General features: G+C 45.6%; 1 protein-coding gene across 2 annotated transcripts; it reads right to left on the minus strand.

Moving 5' to 3' along the window:
• On the minus strand, nt 1-19,216 carry lnx2b (ligand of numb-protein X 2b). 2 transcript variants are annotated; one of them, XM_029662000.2, is made up of 10 exons: nt 19,070-19,216; nt 13,822-14,420; nt 12,664-12,860; nt 8,134-8,324; nt 6,203-6,640; nt 5,873-6,016; nt 4,807-4,981; nt 2,562-2,802; nt 2,098-2,256; nt 1-1,672 (listed from the first exon to the last, which is right to left on the minus strand). In XM_029662000.2, the coding sequence occupies exons 2-10, from the start codon at nt 14,223-14,225 to the stop codon at nt 1,537-1,539; spliced, it is 2,085 nt and encodes a 694-aa protein (XP_029517860.1). In that variant the 5' UTR covers nt 14,226-14,420; nt 19,070-19,216; the 3' UTR covers nt 1-1,536. The 2 variants fall into 2 exon arrangements, with proteins under 2 accessions (XP_029517860.1, XP_029517861.1); XM_029662001.2 differs by lacking the exon at nt 19,070-19,216 and adding an exon at nt 15,169-18,805.
• Between the last annotated feature and the right edge of the window lie 2,801 nt (nt 19,217-22,017).

Genomic DNA, 22,017 nt, shown 5'->3' on the forward strand with positions numbered 1-22,017 from the left:
CCCATGGAATTTGAAATCTACAAATATATCCCAGCATTGAATAATTAAAATCACCATTAACATATGGGGGGGGGGGCAAATGGGTATTGTGAACAAGTAAGCAAAACCTGCTAAAAACAAATGTTTAAAGTGTTCAAGACAAGGTAAAAACAATAATTCCAAAACAGTAAAGATCCTTCCAGTTTACATTTAAAGATGGAATCCGCAGTAGGGGGAAACGGCGCCACTGGCCACCCTACCACCGCTGTTATTGTTGCCAAACTGAGGCACGTCGCACAGCATGTAAAAAAATATTGCAGTACATACATATTGTGCGATTCTATCGAGCATGTATGATGTACCGGGGGGGGGGAGTGTTTGTTGTTTTCAGAAACTTCTTAATTGTAATATCGCAGATAAACCGACCTCTGTGTGTATATTTGGTACACCCATCTAGTACCAGGTCGGATCCCCCTTTGCCTCCAGAACAGCCTAAATTCTTTGGGTATTCTACAAGATGTTGGAAAATTTCCACAGGGATGTTGGTACATGCTGACGCGATGGAATCATGCAGTTGCTGCAGATTGGACGGAGGTACATGCATGCTGCGAACAGGCCGTTCCATCTAATCCCAGAGATGATCTATTGGGTTGAGGTCTGTGGGGACTTTGCAGGCCACTCAAGTAAACTGAACTCGCTGTCATGTTGGAGTCTGTGGATAGACGAGTTGTGCATTCCGAGATGCTGTTCTGCGGCATTATTTTTGTCTGTTTGTGGCCCGCCTGTTAGCTTGCATGATTCTTGCCATTATCCTTCGACCTCTCATCAACGAGCTGTTTTCTCCCACAGGACTGCCGCTGATTGGATGTTTTTTTGTTTGTCGCACCATTCTTAGTAAACCCTAGACATTGTCGTGCGTGAAAAGCCCAGGAGGGCGTCCTTTTCTGATAATACTGGATCTGGCGTGCCTGGCACCAACGATCATACCACGCTCAAATGTCACTATTTTTGCCCATTCTAACGTTCAATCGAACAGTAACTGATTGTCTCAAAACCTGTTTGCCTGCTTTATATAGCACACCACAGCTACATGACTCACTGTCTGTAGGAGGGATCAATTTGTGAACGGGGTGTACCTAATAAACTGGCCGGTGAGTGTGATATATATATAAACAGATGTGGCTGTTTCCACCATTAAGGGTTCCAATTTTTGATTGTCAATTCATCCTTCACCCTGATAAGCCCGATTTGTTCAGCCAGAGAATCAACTGCCCTTTTGAGTAACAACAAAAACAACAACCAAAGCAGTGAAACAACTAAAATGTGAAATTCGGTCACACTAGTCAGCTAGGTTAATGTGCAAATTAAACTAGATTACAATCCACATCAGAAGAGATTACCTAGTGAAATTAATCAATCGGAAAAGTAACCATCTTTCCAAGAATGTCACCAATGAGATTCTAGGGTGGTATGTGCAGAGACAAGAGGCTCAGTGGAGACAGGAGCTGAGGAAGGCAGGGTGTGCGTCTGTATCTTCGTGTGCATACACATGCGTGTCTACACCAGGCTCCCCGGCCAGGACACCACAGTCAGTGTGACTTTATTCTTCTGCAGCTTGAGCATGGGGATGAGGGACGAGTTGTTCATGCCCACTGTGGTGGCTCCGTTCACAGCTACAATCTCATCACCACACCTAGAGACAACACAGAGGGACAGTCAGTAAACATGGGGCACAGAGATGGGCACAAGAAATGCAACACAATGACCTACCCGCCACAATAATCAGTCTCCTAACAGCTGTGCATTAATTTCTAAATATCATGGACGTCTACAGGAGAATCACATCTAAATGAGCACTGGATACCAGGCTGGCTCCATCTCTGCTCTCAGTTGAATTAAAATGGTGAAACCAGGTATTTCTGTTCAATCCTGTCCTTGGGGAGACAAGCCTGCACAAAAGGGAGTACATGCCTTATCAAAGAACAGGGCAGGCTTACCAAAACATAACTCCCTTCTCACTGCTCCTAAACTCCGTCACCCAGCCAAATAGTAACAACATGTTTTTCCTCACTGAAGTTTATTATAAGAAACTAGCACTGGCCGTGTGAAGCAACTCACTTGAGGCGTCCGTCGAGGTAGGCGGGTGTACCAGGCACAATGGTCTTGATGAAGAACGGCTGCTGTCCGTGACTCTCCTCGAAGCCGCCCACAATGCTGAAGCCCCAGCTCTCCTGATTGGTCTTCAGCAACACGATGTCACGGCACCAGTGCATGTGACTAAGGAGGAGAGGAAGTGACGCTCAAAAAAAAGTGTCCGTGTGATTTCATAAGCGCAGAATTAAGACCTTTGTGTTTTAAATAGCCACCTGAAACAAGTGATAGGGTACTTTTCCGACGCAACAGACTGTCCAAGCATTATCACACTGTTCAGACTAATATTGCTTGCTAGTATTGTCCAACTACTGAAGTTTTGAGTACAAGCTGTACTCATGACACAGATTGGATTTGAAGAAATGCAAAGTTGAGATCATGCAAACTTGAGGTAAGTTATTTTCCAACCAATGGTTAGTGTGTGTGCTTACCCGGGAAGCCCCAGCCAGCGGGTCCACAACGGGGCCCAGTTGACATCATCCTCCCGTGGATTTTCCACAGACTCCATGGCCTCCTTGGCGGCCTCCCCCTCATCCTCTGGGTCTTCTGAGATGGTCTGGATGACCCTGAGGACCACCTGGGCCTGAGCCGTCTGGGCCTTCAGCACCGACACCGCCTCATTGTAAGTCAGCTGGGTCAGATCCACGCCGTTGATGCTCAGCAAGACATCCCCTGGGCAACAGAAATCAGAAACATGTCAAGAAAATGTAGCCTCTGCATGCAAAGCTGGCCTTGACATTTAACGGGAAGACCTTTTGATGTAAGAGGTATGCATATTGTCTACCCCTTCACTAACAGAATTATCCCCTTAAGAATTTAAATCTGAACATTAGCCATGCTACGTGGGGTCAATGTATGGAATGAAAACTGTCATGTCCTATCAAAACCATGACTGATAATGGTCACTGGTTTGGTGGTTATATGAAAGCATACGGTGCATTCAGAAAGTATTCAGACCCCTTGACTTTTTCCACATTTTTACATTACAGCCTTAGTTTAAACATAACTTGTATTGTTTAAATTGTATTTTTTTCCCTCAAACTATACACAAAACCCCATAATGACAAAGCAAAAACAGGTTTTTAGAAATTTTCACAAATGTATAAAAAGTTAAAAATAAACTGAAAATATCACATTTATTCAGACCCTTTAGTCAGTACTTTGGCAGCGATTACAGCCTAGAGTTGTCTTTGGTATGATGCTACAAGCTTGGCACACCTTTATTTGGGGAGTTTCTCCCATTCTTTTCTGCAGATTCTCTCAAGCTCTGTCAGGATGGATGGGGAGTGTCGCTGCACAGCCATTTTCAGGTCTCTCCAGAGATGTTCAAGTCAAGTCCGGACTCTAGCTGGGCCACTCAACGACTTGTCCCGAAGCCATTCCTGTGTTGTCTTGGCTGTGTGCTTAGGGTCGTTGTCCTGTTGCAAGGTGAACCTTCACCCCAGTCTGATGTCCTGAGCACTCTGGAGCAGGTTTTTATTAAGGATCTCTGTGTACTTTGCTCTGTTTATCATTCCCCTCGATCCTGACTAGTCTCCCAGTCCTGCCGCTGAAAATCATCCCCACAGCATGATGCTGCCACCACCATGCTTCATCTTAGGAATGGTGCCAGGTTTCCTCCAAAGAGTTCAATCTTGGTTTCATCATGCTAGAGAATCTTGCTTCTCATGGTCTGAGAGTCCTTTAGGTTTCTATTGGCAAACTCAAAGCGGGCTGTCATGTGCCTTTTACTGAGGAGTGGCTTCCGTTTGGCCACTCTACCATAAAAGGTCTGATTGTTGGAGTGCTACAGAGATGGTTATCCTTCTGGAAGGTTCTCCCATCTCCACAGAAGAACTCTGGAGCTCTGTCAGAGTGACCATTGGGTTCTTGGTCACTTCCGGGCAGCCAGCTCTAGGAGTCTTGGTGGTTCCAAACTTCTTCAATTTAAGAATGATGGTGGCCACTGTGTTCTTGGGGACCTTAAATGCTGCAGAAATGTTTTGGTACACTTCCCTAGATCTGTGCCGACACAATCCTGTCTCTGAGCTCCACAGACAATTCCTTCGACCTCATGGCTTGGTGTTTGGTCTGACATGGACTGTCAACTGTGGGACCTTAAATAGACAGATGTGTGCCTTTCCAAATCATGTCCAATCAATTGAATTTACCACAGGTGGACTCCAATCAAGTTGTAGAAACATCAAGGATGATCAATGGAAACAGGAAAGGGAAATACCTAGTCAGTTGTCCAACTGAATGTATTCAACTGAAATGTGTCTGCTGCATTTAACCCAACCCCTCTGAATCAGAGAGGTGCCAGGGGCTACCTTAAAAATCGACATCCACATTTTCGGCGCCCGGGGAAGTGGGTTAACTGCCTTGGTCAGGGGCAGAACGACAGATGTTTAACTTGACAGCTTGGGGATTCGATCCAGCAACCTGGGTTACTGGCCCAAAACTCTAACCACTAGGCTACCTGCCACCAATGCACCGGAGCTCAATTTCAAGTCTCATAGTGAAGGGTCATAATGCTTTTGTAAATTAGGTACTTCTGTTTTTTATTTTTAATACATTTACAAACATCTCTAAAAACCTGTTTTCGCTTTGTCATTATTGGGTATTGTGTGTAGATTGATGAGAAACAAGTTAAGGGGTCTGAATACTTTCAGAATGCACTATATATCCCAAGTGTACCTTTTTTGATAGTGCCGTCTCGGTGCAGGCAGCCGACAGGCTGGACACTGGTGATGTAGACGGGCAGTCGGCTGCGGCAGTCCCTCCCCCCAGCGATGGTGATGCCCAGGGAGAGTCTTGGCTCCTTCTTCAGACTCACCATCTTCTCCTGACTGCAGAAGCCCCCTGGTGGATCCTGGGAAACACCAGGAAGAACCCTTCATTTGCTTTACATTGATGAGGAGCATGCAGTAGGCTATTTAGATTTGCTTCCTGTTCTTAAGATCAAAACATAAGAATTATTTCTGGTCATCATAGAAAAGACTGGCGTCAAAGAAAAGTAGCACAATATGCCTGACTCGGCATTCCTTCTGGGGTGTGCTGCTCATCATCTGCCCCTCTCCATTTCCTAGAACTGAGAAGGATCTTTTGACTTAATTGATTCCTTGTGAAACCGCTTGTCCAAAACAATGTAAGAAGCAACATCTCAGATGCAGCTGCGGACTCAAGAGGTAATGTGCAAGGATCGACACTCGGCTCCTGAGTGCACGTGTCGACATCCACAGCTCCTGCCAGCGTCCTTGTTGCTCTCTCTCTGGAGTCTGTTAACCTTCAGAGGGGGCTGGGGAGGAGAGACCTCCCTCTTCCTCCCCCCAGCAGGGAACCCTTCACCCCCAGCAACACTCAAAGCCTGGCCTCTGCAGGTGAAAGCTAACCATCAGCAGCTTTGATCCTCTGCCACCCAAAGCAACAAACAAATAGAACATGGTGAGGCAGCACTCTGGACCTTTTGATCAGGAGTGAGCAGGCCCCAGAGAAGGGCTTTTGTCCCTGGACCAGGGACACAGGTGTCAGTCAGCTCCCAAGGCCCCTTTCACCACTGCCTGAGTGAGGAGGGCTTCTGTGGACGTGCTAGGAAGCCTGTACTGGTGACAGAGGGCTGGGGTGTGACTGATCGACCTTGGTGCCATGATCACATTATGTAAACATGAGAAGCTTGTAGGATCATGTGTGTACACACCAACATACAGCAGTTTTTAGTACAGTGATTTGTAAGTTCTAAACATCCGGAGAGGAGATTGTTTACCTTCATGTAGGTGGAGGGGCGTCTGAAGTACTGGGGTTCTGGAGCCCTCCTAGCCACTCGGCCCTGCCCCTCTCCCCCACTGCCCCCTTCCTCCTGGGCCTCCGGCTGCCTCATCACCACAAAGTTCACCCGCACCTCACTGGCCTGCAGACACACACAGTTCAGGCCTCAGATTCATTACACAGCCAGCAAACATATCCTGGGAACCTCTGCTAACATGAAAGTCTATGTTTCCGTAAGAGATCATAATAAATCCTATTTCCATAATGTCTCGTGCTTTGGTCTCCATGAAATAGCTGTGCTGTAACTTGTCTACTACAGAAGACCTACCTGTATGATCTGTGCTGCATTCTCTGGGGTGCCGTGTCTCAGGTCCTGCCCGTTGATGGCCATCACCTTGTCATTGTTGCATAATTTCCCGTCCTTGGCCGCCAGCCCCCCTGCCAACAGGTCCAAAATGAAGACTCCCGTCTCGTCCGACTTGCGGATCAGCTTGATGCCCAGCGGCTCCGAGCGATCCCTCTTTACCAGCGTCACCTGGATCACCGTACCCTGGTTGTGGGCGGTGCCGTGGGGACTGTGAGAGGGAGGGGAGGCGGTGGCCATGATGGTGGAGGAGGGAGTGTGGTGCTCGAGGCCAGGGCGTTGCGGGTGACGGGGGTTGAAGCCCTTCTCCTGCATGACGATGAGTCTGAGCAGAGGGCATGGCCGCCGCAGCACGGAGATGGCCTGGCCGTGTGGGATAGACGCCAGGCTGACGTCATTCACCTAGACACAACACCACATGGTCAGCAACACGGACACTGATACAGCATCCCTCTGGAACACTGCAGGTGGACTAAATATACATAGAGTATCGACAGCTGAGCGAAGTGACTGGTCCCTGCGCTGATGGAGAGCCAAATTAAAATGCTTTCTGCTGATCACGGTAGAATTATGTAGAACAATACATCCTAGGATAGAGGTGCAACTAGTTACTTCTAAACTGGTATTGTTTGTATGGTGAAAAGCATTGTTTCAGGTTGGCCTTATGTCATTCAAAACTATTGACATCACTGTTTTTAACAATAAGAAAATCAATAGATGTAGACATACCACTTTAAAAATACTAAGAGCTGTGCCTCCATCTTTACAGCCAAAAACCACAGCTACCTCGACTCATATTGCTCGAGACATTGCATCGACCTTTGGTTGAGAAGGTGTACGAAATTATTGGACCCATTTTTGACCAATTCCAGCTTTACAAACCTCATCCGAGAGAAGCCCTTCTTAAAAATCAATACATCGACTCAGGGGGAAGCGAGGGATTCAATTTCAACAAATTAAGAACGCAATCTCCGCTCTGTCACACATCTCTCTTTACAGCCAATAGCTGTCCACAAAGGGCACCAAAAAGTGAGCGGTTATATTACTGCTACCAAGGCAGCTAGTAGGAGTGAGATGAGTTTTTATTCTAAATTTGTGATTGGTCAGCCCAGAGGAAGAGATGGGCTCAGGCATTGTCATGTACCCCTGCCAGACAGCCGGGGGGAGGAGAAATCTGAGGAAGAGAGAGGGAGCAGGCTTCTGGGAAGAAAGGAAGCTGTATCTTTGTGAAACCCCCTTCAAAAGATATACCAGATTTTAGTTTATTTAGATTTTTACAGGGACAGTACACAGACCATCTAGCGAGTGGTCTTATGTGTTGAGACAACCTCACCACTAGCATATAATCTTCCTTAGCCTATTTACATACAACCAGGACCATAGCCTAAATGTCACTAGACTACGTGTCATAATCAGCCCTTTCTGACCAAGAAAAATAAAACATTGAAGAAAACCAGACAGAGCCTGTCTGCAATCAGGTGAACTTTGTTCCTTCCAGAAGATGGGGCTCGGCCTGAAACAGCAATAGCTCAACAGTGAGTTTCAAAATCCTGTTTCATGGGCCTGCATGGAGAACAGATCTCTGCCACGCATGTTACCATGAATCCAGAGACCCGTTCATCCTGAATATCTACTTCCCCACCAACAAATTCCCCCCCATTTACTGAGGATCATGGGAACCCGAGGGAATAGGGTTGTGTGGAATAATAGGTCAAAGCTTCTTATAAAGCACCATCTTCACAAAGTGCAGCCATTACCATTGTTAAGGTGGACATTTCAAAGTATACGGCTACGGCACTAAAGCTACATAAGATGATTGGAAGGAGGGGAGCGGCCTGAACATATTTTTCAGGTGACCTATCCCTCTATTATTTACAGTGAAGAACCCGTCTCACCTCCAGAATGTGGTCCCCCGGGGCCAGCCTGCCATCGCGGGCCGCCAGTGAGTCACGGATGATCTCCTGGATGACTATGTTGCCCAGGGGCGTGTCCTTTCCTCCCACAATACGCAGGCCCAACTCCTGCTCCTCCCGATTCATCTCCACCACGTTGGCCTCGGCCACCAGGCTGGACCGCATGGAGGTCTCTGTGGGGGAGAAGGGGGCAGACAAGGGCATGATGATTTGAGGTACACGTTTACATAAACAGAGACAAACAACCTGACAAACGCATGCACGGGCACACACACTCACCGAGATTCAAATATGCTCAAACACATATCAATGGTCCACGGTTACCTTTCATTGTGTGCACAATGCCAAAACACACTGGGGCTCTGAATCAAGTAGGGCAAGTGGCAACCTATTCCCCAAGAATCACTCACAATGAGGTAATAATTTCTGCGATAATGATCGCCAGTGTTGCCAGGTAACTTTGTTTTGATGGACTTTGTTCCACAGTACTGGATTACAAATTCCCTGGAGGGGTTCTAAGTCTAGACTAGACAGAGGTTAGGTTGATACCTTATTCTACTCCTCCTATGTTCCTCTGGCGTTGTAGAGGTGAATCCAGGCCCTGCAGTGCCTAGCTCCACTCCTATTCCCCAGGCGCTCTCTTTTGACGACTTCTGTAACCGTAATAGCCTTGGTTTCATGCATGTTAACATTAGAAGCCTCCTCCCCAAGTTTGTTCTATTCACTGCTTTAGCACACTCTGCCAACCCGGATGTTCTAGCTGTGTCTGAATCCTGGCTTAGGAAGACCACCAAAAATTCTGAAATTTTAATTCCAAACTACAACATTTTCAGACAAGATAGAACTGCCAAAGGGGGCGGTGTTGCAATCTACTGCAAAGATACCCAGCAGAGTTCTGTCCTACTATCCAGGTCTGTACCCAAACAATTTGAACTTCTACTTTTAAAAATCCACCTCTCTAAAAACAAGTCTCTCACCGTTGCCGCCTGCTATAGATCACCCTCTGCCCCCAGCTGTGCTCTGGACACCATATGTGAACTGATTGCCCCCCATCTATCTTCAGAGCTCGTGCTGCTAGGCGACCTAAACTGGAACATGCTTAACACCCCAGCCATCCTACAATCTAAACTTGATGCCCTCAATCTCACACAAATTATCAATGAACCTACCAGGTACCTCCCCAAAGCCTTAAACACGGGCACCCTCATAGATATCATCCTAACCAACTTGCCCTCTAAATACACCTCTGCTGTCTTCAACCAAGATCTCAGCGATCACTGCCTCATTGCCTGCATCCGTAATGGGTCAGCGGTCAAACGACCTCCACTCATCACTGTAAAACACTCCCTGAAACACTTCAGCGAGCAGGCCTTTCTAATCGACCTGGCCGGGGTATCCTGGAAGGATATTGATCTCATCCCGTCAGTAGAGGATGCCTGGATATTTTTTTTAAATGCCTTCCTAACCATCTTAAATAAACATGCCCCATTCAAGAAATTTAGAACCAGAAACAGATATAGCCCTTGGTTCTCCCCAGACCTGACTGCCCTTAACCACCACAAAAACATCCTATGGCGTTCTGCATTAGCATCGAACAGCCCCCGTGATATGCAGCTGTTCAGGGAAGCTAGAAACCATTATACACAGGCAGTTAGAAAAGCCAAGGCTAGCTTTTTCAAGCAGAAATTTGCTTCATGCAACACTAACTCAAAAAAGTTCTGGGACACTGTAAAATCCATGGAGAATAAGAACACCTCCCAGCTGCCCACTGCGCTGAAGATAGGAAACACTGTCACCACTGATAAATCCACCATAATTGAGAATTTCAATAAGCATTTTTCTACGGCTGGCCATGCTTTCCACCTGGCTACTCCTACCCCGGTCAACAGCACTGCACCCCCAACAGCAACTCGCCCAAGCCTTCCCCATTTCTCCTTCTCCCAAATCTGTTCAGCTGATGTTCTGAAAGAGCTGCAAAATCTGGACCCCTACAAATCAGCCGGGCTAGACAATCTGGACCCTTTCTTTCTAAAATTATCTGCCGAAATGGTTGCCACCCCTATTACTAGCCTGTTCAACCTCTCTTTCGTGTCGTCTGAGATTCCCAAAGATTGGAAAGCAGCTGCGGTCATCCCCCTCTTCAAAGGGGGGGGGCACTCTTGACCCAAACTGCTACAGACTTATATCTATCCTACCATGCCTTTCTAAGGTCTTCGAAAGCCAAGTCAACAAACAGATTACCGACCATTTCGAATCTCACCATACCTTCTCTGCTATGCAATCTGGTTTCAGAGCTGGTCATGGGTGCACCTCAGCCACGCTCAAGGTCCTAAACGATATCTTAACCGCCATCGCTAAGAAACATTACTGTGCAGCCGTATTCATTGATCTGGCCAAGGCTTTCGACTCTGTCAATCACCACATCCTCATCGGCAGACTCGACAGCCTTGGTTTCTCAAATGATTGCCTCGCCTGGTTCACCAACTACTTCTCTGATAGAGTTCAGTGTGTCAAATCGGAGGGTCTGCTGTCCGGACCTCTGGCAGTCTCTATGGGGGTGCCACAGGGTTCAATTCTTGGCCCGACTCTCTTCTCTGTATACATCAATGAGGTCGCTCTTGCTGCTGGTGAGTCTCTGATCCACCTCTACGCAGACGACACCATTCTGTATACTTCTGGCCCTTCTTTGGACACTGTGTTAACAACCCTCCAGGCAAGCTTCAATGCCATACAACTCTCCTTCCGTGGCCTCCAATTGCTCTTAAATACAAGTAAAACTAAATGCATGCTCTTCAACCGATCGCTACCTGCACCTACCGGCCTGTCCAACATCACTACTCTGGATGGCTCTGACTTAGAATACGTGGACAACTACAAATACTTAGGTGTCTGGTTAGACTGTAAACTCTCCTTCCAAACTCACATCAAACATCTCCAATCCAAAGTTAAATCTAGAATTGGCTTCCTATTTCGCAACAAAGCATCCTTCACTCATGCTGCCAAACATACCCTTGTAAAACTGACCATCCTACCAATCCTCGACTTTGGCGATGTCATTTACAAAATAGCCTCCAATACCCTACTCAACAAATTGGATGCAGTCTATCACAGTGCAATCCGTTTTGTCACCAAAGCCCCATATACTACCCACCATTGCGACCTGTACGCTCTCGTTGGCTGGCCCTCGCTTCATACTCGTCGCCAAACCCACTGGCTCCATGTCATCTACAAGACCCTGCTAGGTAAAGTCCCCCCTTATCTCAGCTCGCTGGTCACCATAGCATCTCCCACCTGTAGCACACGCTCCAGCAGGTATATCTCTCTAGTCACCCCCAAAACCAATTCTTTCTTTGGCCGCCTCTCCTTCCAGTTCTCTGCTGCCAATGACTGGAACGAACTACAAAAATCTCTGAAACTGGAAACACTTATCTCCCTCACTAGCTTTAAGCACCAACTGTCAGAGCAGCTCACAGATTACTGCACCTGTACATAGCCCACCTTTAATTTAGCCCAAACAACTACCTCTTTCCCAACTGTATTTAATTAATTAATTTATTTTGCTCATTTGCACCCCATTATTTTTATTTCTACTTTGCACATTCTTCCATTGCAAAACTACCATTCCAGTGTTTTACTTGCTATATTGTATTTACTTTGCCACCATGGCCTTTTTTGCCTTTACCTCCCTTCTCACCTCATTTGCTCACATTGTATATAGACTTGTTTATACTGTATTATTGACTGTATGTTTGTTTTACTCCATGTGTAACTCTGTCGTTGTATCTGTCGAACTGCTTTGCTTTATCTTGGCTAGGTCGCAATTGTAAATGAGAACTTGTTCTCAACTTGCCTACCTGGTTAAATAAAGGTGAAATAAAAATAAATAAAAATACCAGAGGAGGCTGGTGGGGGGAGCGATAGGAGGACAGGCTCATTGTAATGGCTGGAATGGAATACATGGAACGGAGTCAAACACATGATTCCATATGTTTGATACCGTTCCATTGATTCCATTCCAGCCCTTACAATGAGCCCATCCTCCTATAGCTCCTCCCACCAGCCTCCTCTGGTAAATACACCTTCTGAAGGTTCAGACGAGGATTTGTGTCTGAAATCTGAGTGTCTGAAATCCTAAGCCCCCAGCTAAATGATCAGCACTCGTCTTATCCAGGTCTGACAACTCTCTTGCCAGGGGTGGCCACATCAAAGGGGCTTTGGGTTTTCCCTAAAGTCAACACAGCTGACAGACTGTTTCCTCTCCATTCCTTTCCCCGGGTGCGTTCATAAAATCCTCACATATTCGCTGCCCCGATTGACACTGATATAGATTTGTCTATTCTTAGAAAGTATCCTATTTTTTTCCCAGTGGGAGCTCACTGCTATTCACTTAGACTGACAGACTATCATTATCATACAACAATAATCAGACTTCAGACATAGTGACGTTAGTGTGACGTCTATCTGGTTTGTGTTGTGGGCAAATCAGGAAGTGAGTGACGTGTGACATCTTACCATCCTCGCTCTCTTCGAAGGCAGGGTTGATGAGGCCAGGCTCGGGCTGGGTGTCCCGGGTGGCAGTACGGGTCATCGTAGGGGTATGTTTGGTATCAGCGCCTGACTCCCCCTCCCCCCTGTTCCCCTTTAGCTCATTCCAGGGGGGTCTCTTCCTCCTCTCTGCCTCCTCCCTCAGCCTTCTGAAAACAGGACATCTTAGAGCGGGAGGAGAGGGAGAAAGAGTGAGAGAGTTAAGTCAACATTCAACAATCCTCCTTTTAATTAAACCTCATGACATTCATTCAAAACTGTCCGTGAAGGTAACCTAAAATAACCTGAGTGAGCACACGCCTCCTACATTTCTTTAGATACCGTGTGACCAGCAAAAAAGGGAGTATGATCAATGTTCATTCATTTGTTTCAGTGAGGAAGACAAGTCTAAAAAGCTAGAGGTGTGGGAAATGGGAATGAATAGATTTAGTGACTGGTGAGGGAGTCAGAGAGAGCGAGACTATGAGAAGAGGAGAACTATGCAGATGAGGAGCCTTTTTTTACTGCATTGCAGGGAGTCTGAGGGGGGGACAGGTCGAGTGTGATTAAGTCAGAGAGAGAGCTACTGCTGCTGGTCCTGCTGTCTGAACTTTGCCTCCTGTCTGTTTGCACGGATGGTTGCAGGATGACCAGCTATCATAACATAACCTTTACCCACTACTGACTGTGTCATAGCTGCTTGCTAACCAATAAGACGATAAGCACCACACCACACTGGCCAAGTGAGGAAAGGGAAGGCTAATCCACAAATTATCCACAAGATCTTGGGGATATGACATTTGAGACTGAACCTCTCCTTTGAGTCCAGGCACTATGTAATAAAAGCTTTGTCATGGGAGACTCTAAACCTGATTGACTTATGTTATGTGAATCCATGTTAAGTTAATTTTGAGTTAATGGGTCAAATGTTAATTCCTAAATTCAGGCATGGGAAAATAAATAGACCAGCCAAATATAAACTACAGTAAACAGACAGGTACTATTTTGGCTTACTTACTCTGGTTGCAAAGCAGACAGTTTGAACTCAACTCTTAACTAAATACCTTTCCCCATCTCAAACTGCCTCTTCCCCGGCCCATGCCAATCATCACCCCTCCGCGGTGCCCCAGCCATAACCCTATTCACCTGTTGTGCAAGTGGGGCTGCAGCTCACAGCGCTGCATCTGCTGCTGGCACTCAGCTTGGTGTGGACAGAGCACGGTCAGCTTGTCCAGCAGGTTCCTGACCAGCAGGCTGGAGGGGCGGCAATGGTACAGCTGCAGCTGCTGGCGGTCCACGGGACAAAAGTCCTGCTCCTTCAGGAAGCTGCTGAGGCACTGGAAGCAGTAGGTGTGTCCGCACGGCGTGTCCATGGGCTGCAGCAGGGGCTGCAGACAGATGTGGCACACCAGCTCGTCATCTACCTCATCCTGGTACTCAAACAGGTGGTTCTCCTGGCCTCCCTCGTGCTGCTGGCCACACTCCTTGCACATCTTTGCCCATGTTAGGCCAGCACTGCTGCTGCTACTGGGGACCATAGGCTCCGTCATGGCCACAGGCTGGAGTACCTAGCTAGCAAGTCCAACTTCCAATGTTCCACTGTCCTACTTCCTCTGTGCCCTCGTTTCCCTGAAAGGATATGCTTAGTTTATTTCATAAGGGGGGCAAACATCCCAAAGTGAAGGTGAGGTTGAAACCCTGATCCACCGCGTGTCATCTCCTCCTCACGTCTTCATCCTAGATTTCTGTTTAGGGAAGCACAAAAAGAAGTCTGCCGTTAGAGTTGGGATTTTCCTACTCATATTGACTGGCTCAACAGGAAATGACACAGAGCGGCAACAATATGGAGGCTGGAGCAGCTGTTTCCTCTCAGCCAGTTTCCTGAGAGACTAAAGGAATTCTCCTTTCGGCTACATGTCACTGTGCGCTTCATTAAAATAGCGGGGGGGGGGACTAAAAGAAAGGACTAAAAGTTTTAAAAAACGTGCTAGAATGAAAACTGAATGAACTGGGCAGAAATGAAATCCTCTAATGACCCCCTCAGCTGTCTCTATCCCTCTGTGAGGCTTCTAATCTCTCCACTAATTCCCTGTCTTTAGGTGAGGCTGATTAAAAATGCATTCTTCGCTTTTAGAAACTTACTCTACACATGTGCAAAGAAAAGAAGCCGATGTGTAAGCTTCAATCAACACATGTCAAATGTATCGTATAACCAGCGAATTGCAGCACAAACAAACAAGCATACGAGTGTGGTGTGAATATCTCAAAGTACACTGAATAGGAGTACCTAACCAACCATACTGACGCAAATACTGAGCTGTTACGTGCCACCTTTTCTTGTTCCACTTTGTCACATGATAAAAACCCAGCCAACAGCATTATGTACACAGACCAGCTTCCCTGCATTCCCAGCACTCCTCTCTGACCCCCGTCGAGAAGGCAAAAGAGCAGACTGATTCTGTAGCTTGTTCGTCATTAGCTTGTTGCACCTACCTGAGAAGCTGATATCAGCGTTGCCAAGGGCCCCGGCCGGTCGGCAGCCACCGCATGCAAACAAGAAACTCAGACCCAACAGCTGTGCTGGCTGCCTGCAGCCTGACTGAAACCAGAGCTCTACATCCCCGGCACACAGTCAGAGGTTCTGTGTGTGTGCCCAGCACTGCACCAGCTGTGTGGCAAACTGAGGGGGAGTGGTGTGACTAGACTGAGGGAGGGGATGTAGAGGTGGAGGGAGGGGGGACTCAGACTGCTGATGTTGCACTAGCGCAGGCAAAACACTGAGGCCAAACCCAAGGCTGAGGAATTACACCAAGGCTGTAGTGTACACATACATGGAGGTCAAACAGGACGGCCCACTGTCTCACCACCTTTCTCGTTACTCAAGTGATCCTTCGTCTTGTAATGGATAAGCGTCACGGATCCTGTGGCAAAGCAGAGGAAGCATAACCAAGGTTGTGCCCGACTTCTTTGGGAATTCACATAACCAGACTCAATGACTCCAAAAATACTCAATCTGACCTGAGATTACTTCAGAAGATGGATGATGAAGTAAAGTGTGTCCCATAATTGGAATTCTGTGTAAAATAAAACAAACGCCACCCACTTGACTGGAGTAGACGGAATGCCTCCTTATCAACACATGCATGTTTAGACTTGCCTGGGCGAAACAGAGATTAGCCTAAATACAATTCCTCCTAATCTTTGGTATGCATATTTGCCATAGCATAAAAAGCACACAGTCTATAAATGTTTAATAGGAGAGAGAGAACAGAGAATGTAGCTTAGAGATAGGGAATGAAAGGGTCTATCGAGTTTCTTTGGGGATGTAGCATGGGTGGTTATTAGAGGCCGTGGGCTGCTGAGGAGCCAGGCAGGCAGGGACCCTGAATGATTGTCCTTTTAGGAGATGAGTAGTTGAACATACTTAATATAGTTATCCTGTGAAAGAAGGTACCTTCTTTCACAGGATAACTTTATTAAGTATGTTCAACTGCTCATCTCCTAAAAGGACACGTTCTCATGTATAACCCATTTAAATGTTCCATTGTGCTTCAATGTTTAAATCATATTAATCAATGTTAAATATCATAATGAAAAATACATTAAAACATATTTTAAAATCAATGGTTTCTAATGCCTGGAGGAAATAACTAGGGAGGAAACTGCTTGGGAAGAAATAACTCATGGTATATGTCTTCAGTCAAATCGTTATCCCGGGCTAAACATGCTTTGACAGCAGTGGTATGCAGTGCTATACATTGTAATATTGGCAACGTTGCGTTGTTAAGTACTGAACATAACATAACATCATGTGTAGTTCTGGTATAAGGTGTGCTCTGAAGATGACAAGGTGACCTTAACGGGGGGAGGGGGGGGGGGATACCTCAACATCAATGTGTAATCATGTGACATTCAAAGCTTGATGAGCTTTTAAGTCAAACAGGACTGCCAGCTGTTCAGTCACTGTGGTTATGACAGACAATAACCTCCCCTCACCAATGTTTCCATTGTCTCCACAACAGAGGTGAGTCACATTTTCCGCACACCCTCGTAAAAGTGAACGCAGGTAAATCCATGAGGCAGACAGAAAAGAGAGACGTATTAGATCAGCTAAAAGCGGTGTGCGGAAATCCTGACTGATTTGACTGTCCGTTATGGTTGACTGAAAGTGAAAATACAGGGAACGCCCTGTATACTTGGCCCCTAAAGTTCACATTGCTTCATAATCTATCCACTCCCTTTCTACACCAGTATGATTGCTAGCCACCCTGAAGCCTTGAGCATGGTACCCATTGGTGCCAGTCTCCACTACAGAACCCCATCCAGGCTAAAAAGTTACAGGTTGTAATCCTCCCACTGTTCACCAGCAGACCACTGTCTGAAAAGCACACAACACACTGGGTTCCAGAAACAAGACATCAACTTCTGACCAGGAATATCCATCCATGAATAGAGAGCTCCTTAGGTCTGCTACTCAATAGAGTGAATGAAAAACAAAAGCATGAATTATCATCCATTACTTAAAAGGAACATACCTCTTCCAAACCAATTACCTCTATAGCCTACATCTGGTTTTATAAAGATGTGAAGATGGATGATTTGACACAAACAACCTCTTGATTTAGGCTCTTAGGAACATGACACTAGTTTCCCATGGAGAGGAGCTCACAACTAACAATAAAACAGTCATTAGCCAATAGCCACTACCACCTCAAGATCAAATAGGACTGTCTGAACTTGACATGCACATCCCATGCAATATACAGTTTATTAGGTACACCCTGTTCACGAAAATGGTTTGTTCCTACAGACAGCGAGTCACGTGGCCGTGGCTTGCTATATAGAGCAGGCAGACAGGCATCGAGTCATTCAGTTACTGTTCGATTGAATGTTAGAATGGGCAAAATTAGTGACCTAAGAGACTTTGAGCGTGGTGTGATCGTCGGTACTAGGCACGCTTGTTCCAATATTTCAGAAACGGCCGGCCTCCTGGTGCGACAAATAAAAAACGTCCAGTCAGCGACAGTCCTGTGGGCGAAAACACCTCGTTGATGGGAGGTCGAAAGAGAATAGCAAGAATCGTGCAAGTTAACAGGCGGGCCACAAACAGGCAAATAACGGCGCAGTATAACAGTGGTGTGCAGAACAGCATCTCGGAACGCACAACTTGTCGGTCCGTGTCATGGAAGGGCTATTGCAGCAGACGACCACACCAGGTTCCACTCCTATCAGCTAAAAACAAGAAGAAGCGGCTCCATTGGGCACGCAATCACCAACACTGGACAATTGAGGAGTGGAAAAATGTTGCCTGGTCTGACGAATCCCGGTTCCTGTTACGTCATGCTGATGGCAGAGCCAGGATTTGGCATAAGCGGCATGAGTCCATGACCCCATCCTGCCTGGTGTCAACAGTACAGGCTGATGGCGTAATGTTGTGGGGAATGTTTTCCTTGCACAAGTTAGGTCCCTAATTGAGTAACGTTTCAATGCCCGATGAATTCAGGCTGTTCTGGAGGCAAAGGGGGGTCCGACCTGGTACTAGATGGCTGTACCTAATAAACTGACCACTGAGCATATACTGGTTGTATGAGCAAATCTCCTGTTACCTCTCTATTCATATGCCTTAATTCAAATGATGTGCCATTGCAACACTCTATAATTTCAATATTCACTGTCAGTGACATAGCCTTAGTAGTATAGAATAAAACCTAGTCATTCACCAGAAAGTGCCCACTTCTAACACCTGACACACAGGCTTTAGCACTATTGTGTTACTGTAGAAGAGAGGCCATCGTTGAGGGCTGGTCTATTCCTTGGTCAGAAAACATAAATAATCCAATGTCCCCACTGACAGCTGATGTCAAGGTTAACAACCGAGCAAACTTCCCCCTTCATTCAAATTTGCGTTGTACACATGCGTGGTAAATCAATCAAGTGTCACTCCTCCTATACATTTTATGGCATATTACCTTTTTTACTCACGTCACTGGAAAATAATGCTGAGCATTCCGCACTCTAAAAACAAACTACTTGACCACATTACGTTCTCACCTTCAACAACACAGCCTGAGATATGTTAGACTACCTTTAACATTTGTTGGAATGTGTTAGACTAGGCTATATATATATATATATATATATATATATTCATACACTTATGTTAATGGTGGGCTGTATAAAATGTGTGAGAATACATTTAAAAAGTTTAACACCGTCATGTTCGATGAGAGAATAGAACGTACGAGAACATAGAGATAGCCGAGACCGAAACTCGTCTTCTACAATTTGTGAAGGGCTTTTTCCGGAATAACAAAACAAACACAGTCGTGAACTCGTGCTATGACTAAAGTAGCCTATAGTATCGAGAAACGATTAATATAATCGTATACGTTACATGTCTGGGTGAATAATACAGCTCATTTGTCCGAGTGCACCGACTCAGTTGTTAGAAGTACAGGTAATATCCCTAATTTCGAACAACAAAACAAGTATCCTAGGATCTGACGTCTCCACAGGAAGTCCATGCAGGTGATATTTAAATTAGGCAGGTTACTGTCCAACACCACACGTGAGTGACTCACTGCATAGATATTATTTCATTCTTAAATATTGAACACCTTCCTGTACGTGTCATCATCTGCATTTCACGATATTTTACAATGGGCAGTCCCTTCTTCACATAGTAGCAGCCTAGATTGTAGCCTATGAAGTAATAAACACATTTTGGGAAAGCTTCGATTTTAATTTGCAAAATTATCACGTAATGTTAAATTAAAAGTGATGACCATTTTGTGTTAAATTAAAAGTGAATACCATTTTTTTTAGTAGCTAGTAGCCTACAATGTAATGATCAATTAAGTATGCATTGAGGATGAATGATCAATTGAGGATGCTTAAAGACTCCAGAGTTTGTATGCATAACAGTTTTATAAGAGAAAATTGTAACTGTGCATTTCAATTGTAATAACATTATCAGTTTCTCTCAACTCACCTTGCTTTAGAGGGTGAGAAAAAATGACACACAATACAGTGTTTAAAAGCTATGTTTTCCCTTCAGTTTCTCCCTTCCCTGATTTATTGGTAAGACTCACATTGAATACAAAGGAGTTGTCTGAATGGTGCCCAATGAAGTAATAATACTTGCTTTGGGACCCTACCAGTTAAAAGGCTTTTGACACATGAACAGTGTTAGCTTCATACCCCCTGCAGGATGGAAGGGAAGTCTCTGTGTCATAAAACCTCTCTGTTAGGGCCTGTTCCCCTGTGATCTATAGGCCTGCTAAGGAAAAGCTACAGCCAAAGACATACATTTGTTGACATGTTGTGCTCAATGGATGTGTAACAACGCTTCTATCCAGAAAATGTCTAGTGTCCTACTTCTCACAAAACTTCATTCACTTGTGTATTTCTGAACAGTTGTGTGATAACCTCACAGCCTTCTCAGAAAACATGTATAACTGTTATTAACTGTAACATAGACCAGTTTAAGTTTCTTACCACCAACAGATCCAATGGAAGAAATCTAGAGATCTCAATATTTAGAGATTGACGTTATACGGTACAATTGCAATATCCGGGAGCAGGAGGTATTCAATTGTGAGTCATTGTGTAGACCACTGGAATTGAACAGAGGCATGAGGAGCCCCTTCTTAAGACTGTCGCATTGCTTGAACCTAATGAGTTTTGATGAGTTAGAGTGACACCATGTGGTCAATTGTAGGATGACTAACACAAGTTAATGTGTTGCTGTTTCTGTATCTAAAGGATACATTTGGTGTATTTATCTGTCTTTTTGAAGGTGTTATACATTTTCACAAATTACTGCATGACTTCAAGGTGTTATGATGACTAAATGGCAATCTTATTTTGCTGTAATTAATTCATCTGTTTCGCTGCTATTAAAAAACTATATGATGAACCACACCAGAACCCACGGCACAATTAATCTGGCATGGCAGCTGACGGGAAATGCTGGAAGTAAAAAGAAGGTGGCAAGGAGGGAAGAAAAAGAAAGAGACAAGATAAACACTAGCCTAACAATGCAACACATACTGTCTCTCTCTCTCTCTCTCTCTCACAGAAAGGACCCACGGCCCTCTGTTTGAGGTAGGGGGCCCACAAACAAGAATGAAGCTGTTTGTCTTTCCTGAGAGCGGTAAAACATCCTCAACACAAACACTTTCTTGGCCGCACCGCCAGCGAGAGAGGAGAAGCTCACACCGTCAGGTAAGACAGCTGCAATCTCACTCCACCAGGGCCTTTGATGTCTTTAGGACAAAGCTGATCATTAAGGCCCCTTACATCTTAATCCTTTTATGTGGAGCTTGGCTGTTATAAATTGATAGACCACGTCTGTGATGGGATACTGTATGTCTTTTAAACGGGCCAAATAGAGTACACAGAGCACAAGTCAATCTGGTTCTGTCAGTTACTGTTATATGGTGTTACATAAGGAGTTAAGGGAGATTTGCTGGCTGGCCTTAGTGGCCTATGAATTTGCCTTTAGATTAGGGCAGTAAAATGCAATGCTTTGTACTGTTATGTAATTTTCCTGTTAAAAATGTTTTATTCAGAAATGTACACTCCGAAGGAAAGAATATCATAGAAAGTGAGTGGTTACACATAGGAGGACGTCTGCACACACACACACACACACACACGCACACACACACACACACACAGAGACATAGGCACAGGTGCAGTGAATATCTCTCTATTGCTTAACTGTTGCTAGGGGGAAACTGAGGGCACATTAACTTCACATGCAGCCCCCTACCCCCGCTCCTCCTCCCCTACCCCTGGGCTAGACAGCAAGGCATCTGTTTCAGGCCACAGCTTGCACCTCCGACCCCAGGCTCTGTCTGGCCTCCACATGCAGGCCCTAAATCAGTGACCACAGAGAGACTACAGAGGTCACCTCCCCTCACCCCCCACATGGCCATATTGTGACATCCAAGTGTCGCTTCAACAGACTTGTGGTGTGTGGAGTCGGCTTCTGACCCGTGAGACAGAAATACTGCCTTCATTTCCTTTTTTCTTTAAAATGTTCAATGTCTGTATGTGTGTTTCTCCACCAGCTTTATGAAGACCTATAGAAAAGAAATGTAGTGAGTGTTCCTACAGAGAAGTTAACCTATACTGTGGAAAGTTGTGTGCATACCGTGTTAAGCATAGTCCTTTTGGTGCACAGAGCCCCTAAATCATTTGCTATTACAGTGTGTGCTACAGTGTGTTATGAGGAAGAGAGAGAGAGGGGGGTGGGGGGGGGGTCCTGTGGGGTCTGTTTATGTACAGAGCCCCATGACAGCAACACAATTAGTCCCAACCAAATCATGAGAAAAC

Source organism: Oncorhynchus nerka, linkage group LG6, assembly GCF_034236695.1.
Source record: "Oncorhynchus nerka isolate Pitt River linkage group LG6, Oner_Uvic_2.0, whole genome shotgun sequence".
Taxonomy (NCBI): domain Eukaryota; kingdom Metazoa; phylum Chordata; class Actinopteri; order Salmoniformes; family Salmonidae; genus Oncorhynchus; species Oncorhynchus nerka.

Bases quoted from the DNA above. Each gene is read 5' to 3' on its own strand.
- lnx2b (XM_029662000.2), bottom strand. From the start codon at position 14,225: ATGACGGAGCCTATGGTCCCCAGTAGCAGCAGCAGTGCTGGCCTAACA. The intron at 8,325-12,663 runs GTAAGATGTCAC...TCTCCCCCACAG, and splicing joins CTTCGAAGAGAGCGAGGATG to AGACCTCCATGCGGTCCAGC. The intron at 6,641-8,133 runs GTGAGACGGGTT...TGTTGTGTCTAG, and splicing joins CGGGGGACCACATTCTGGAG to GTGAATGACGTCAGCCTGGC.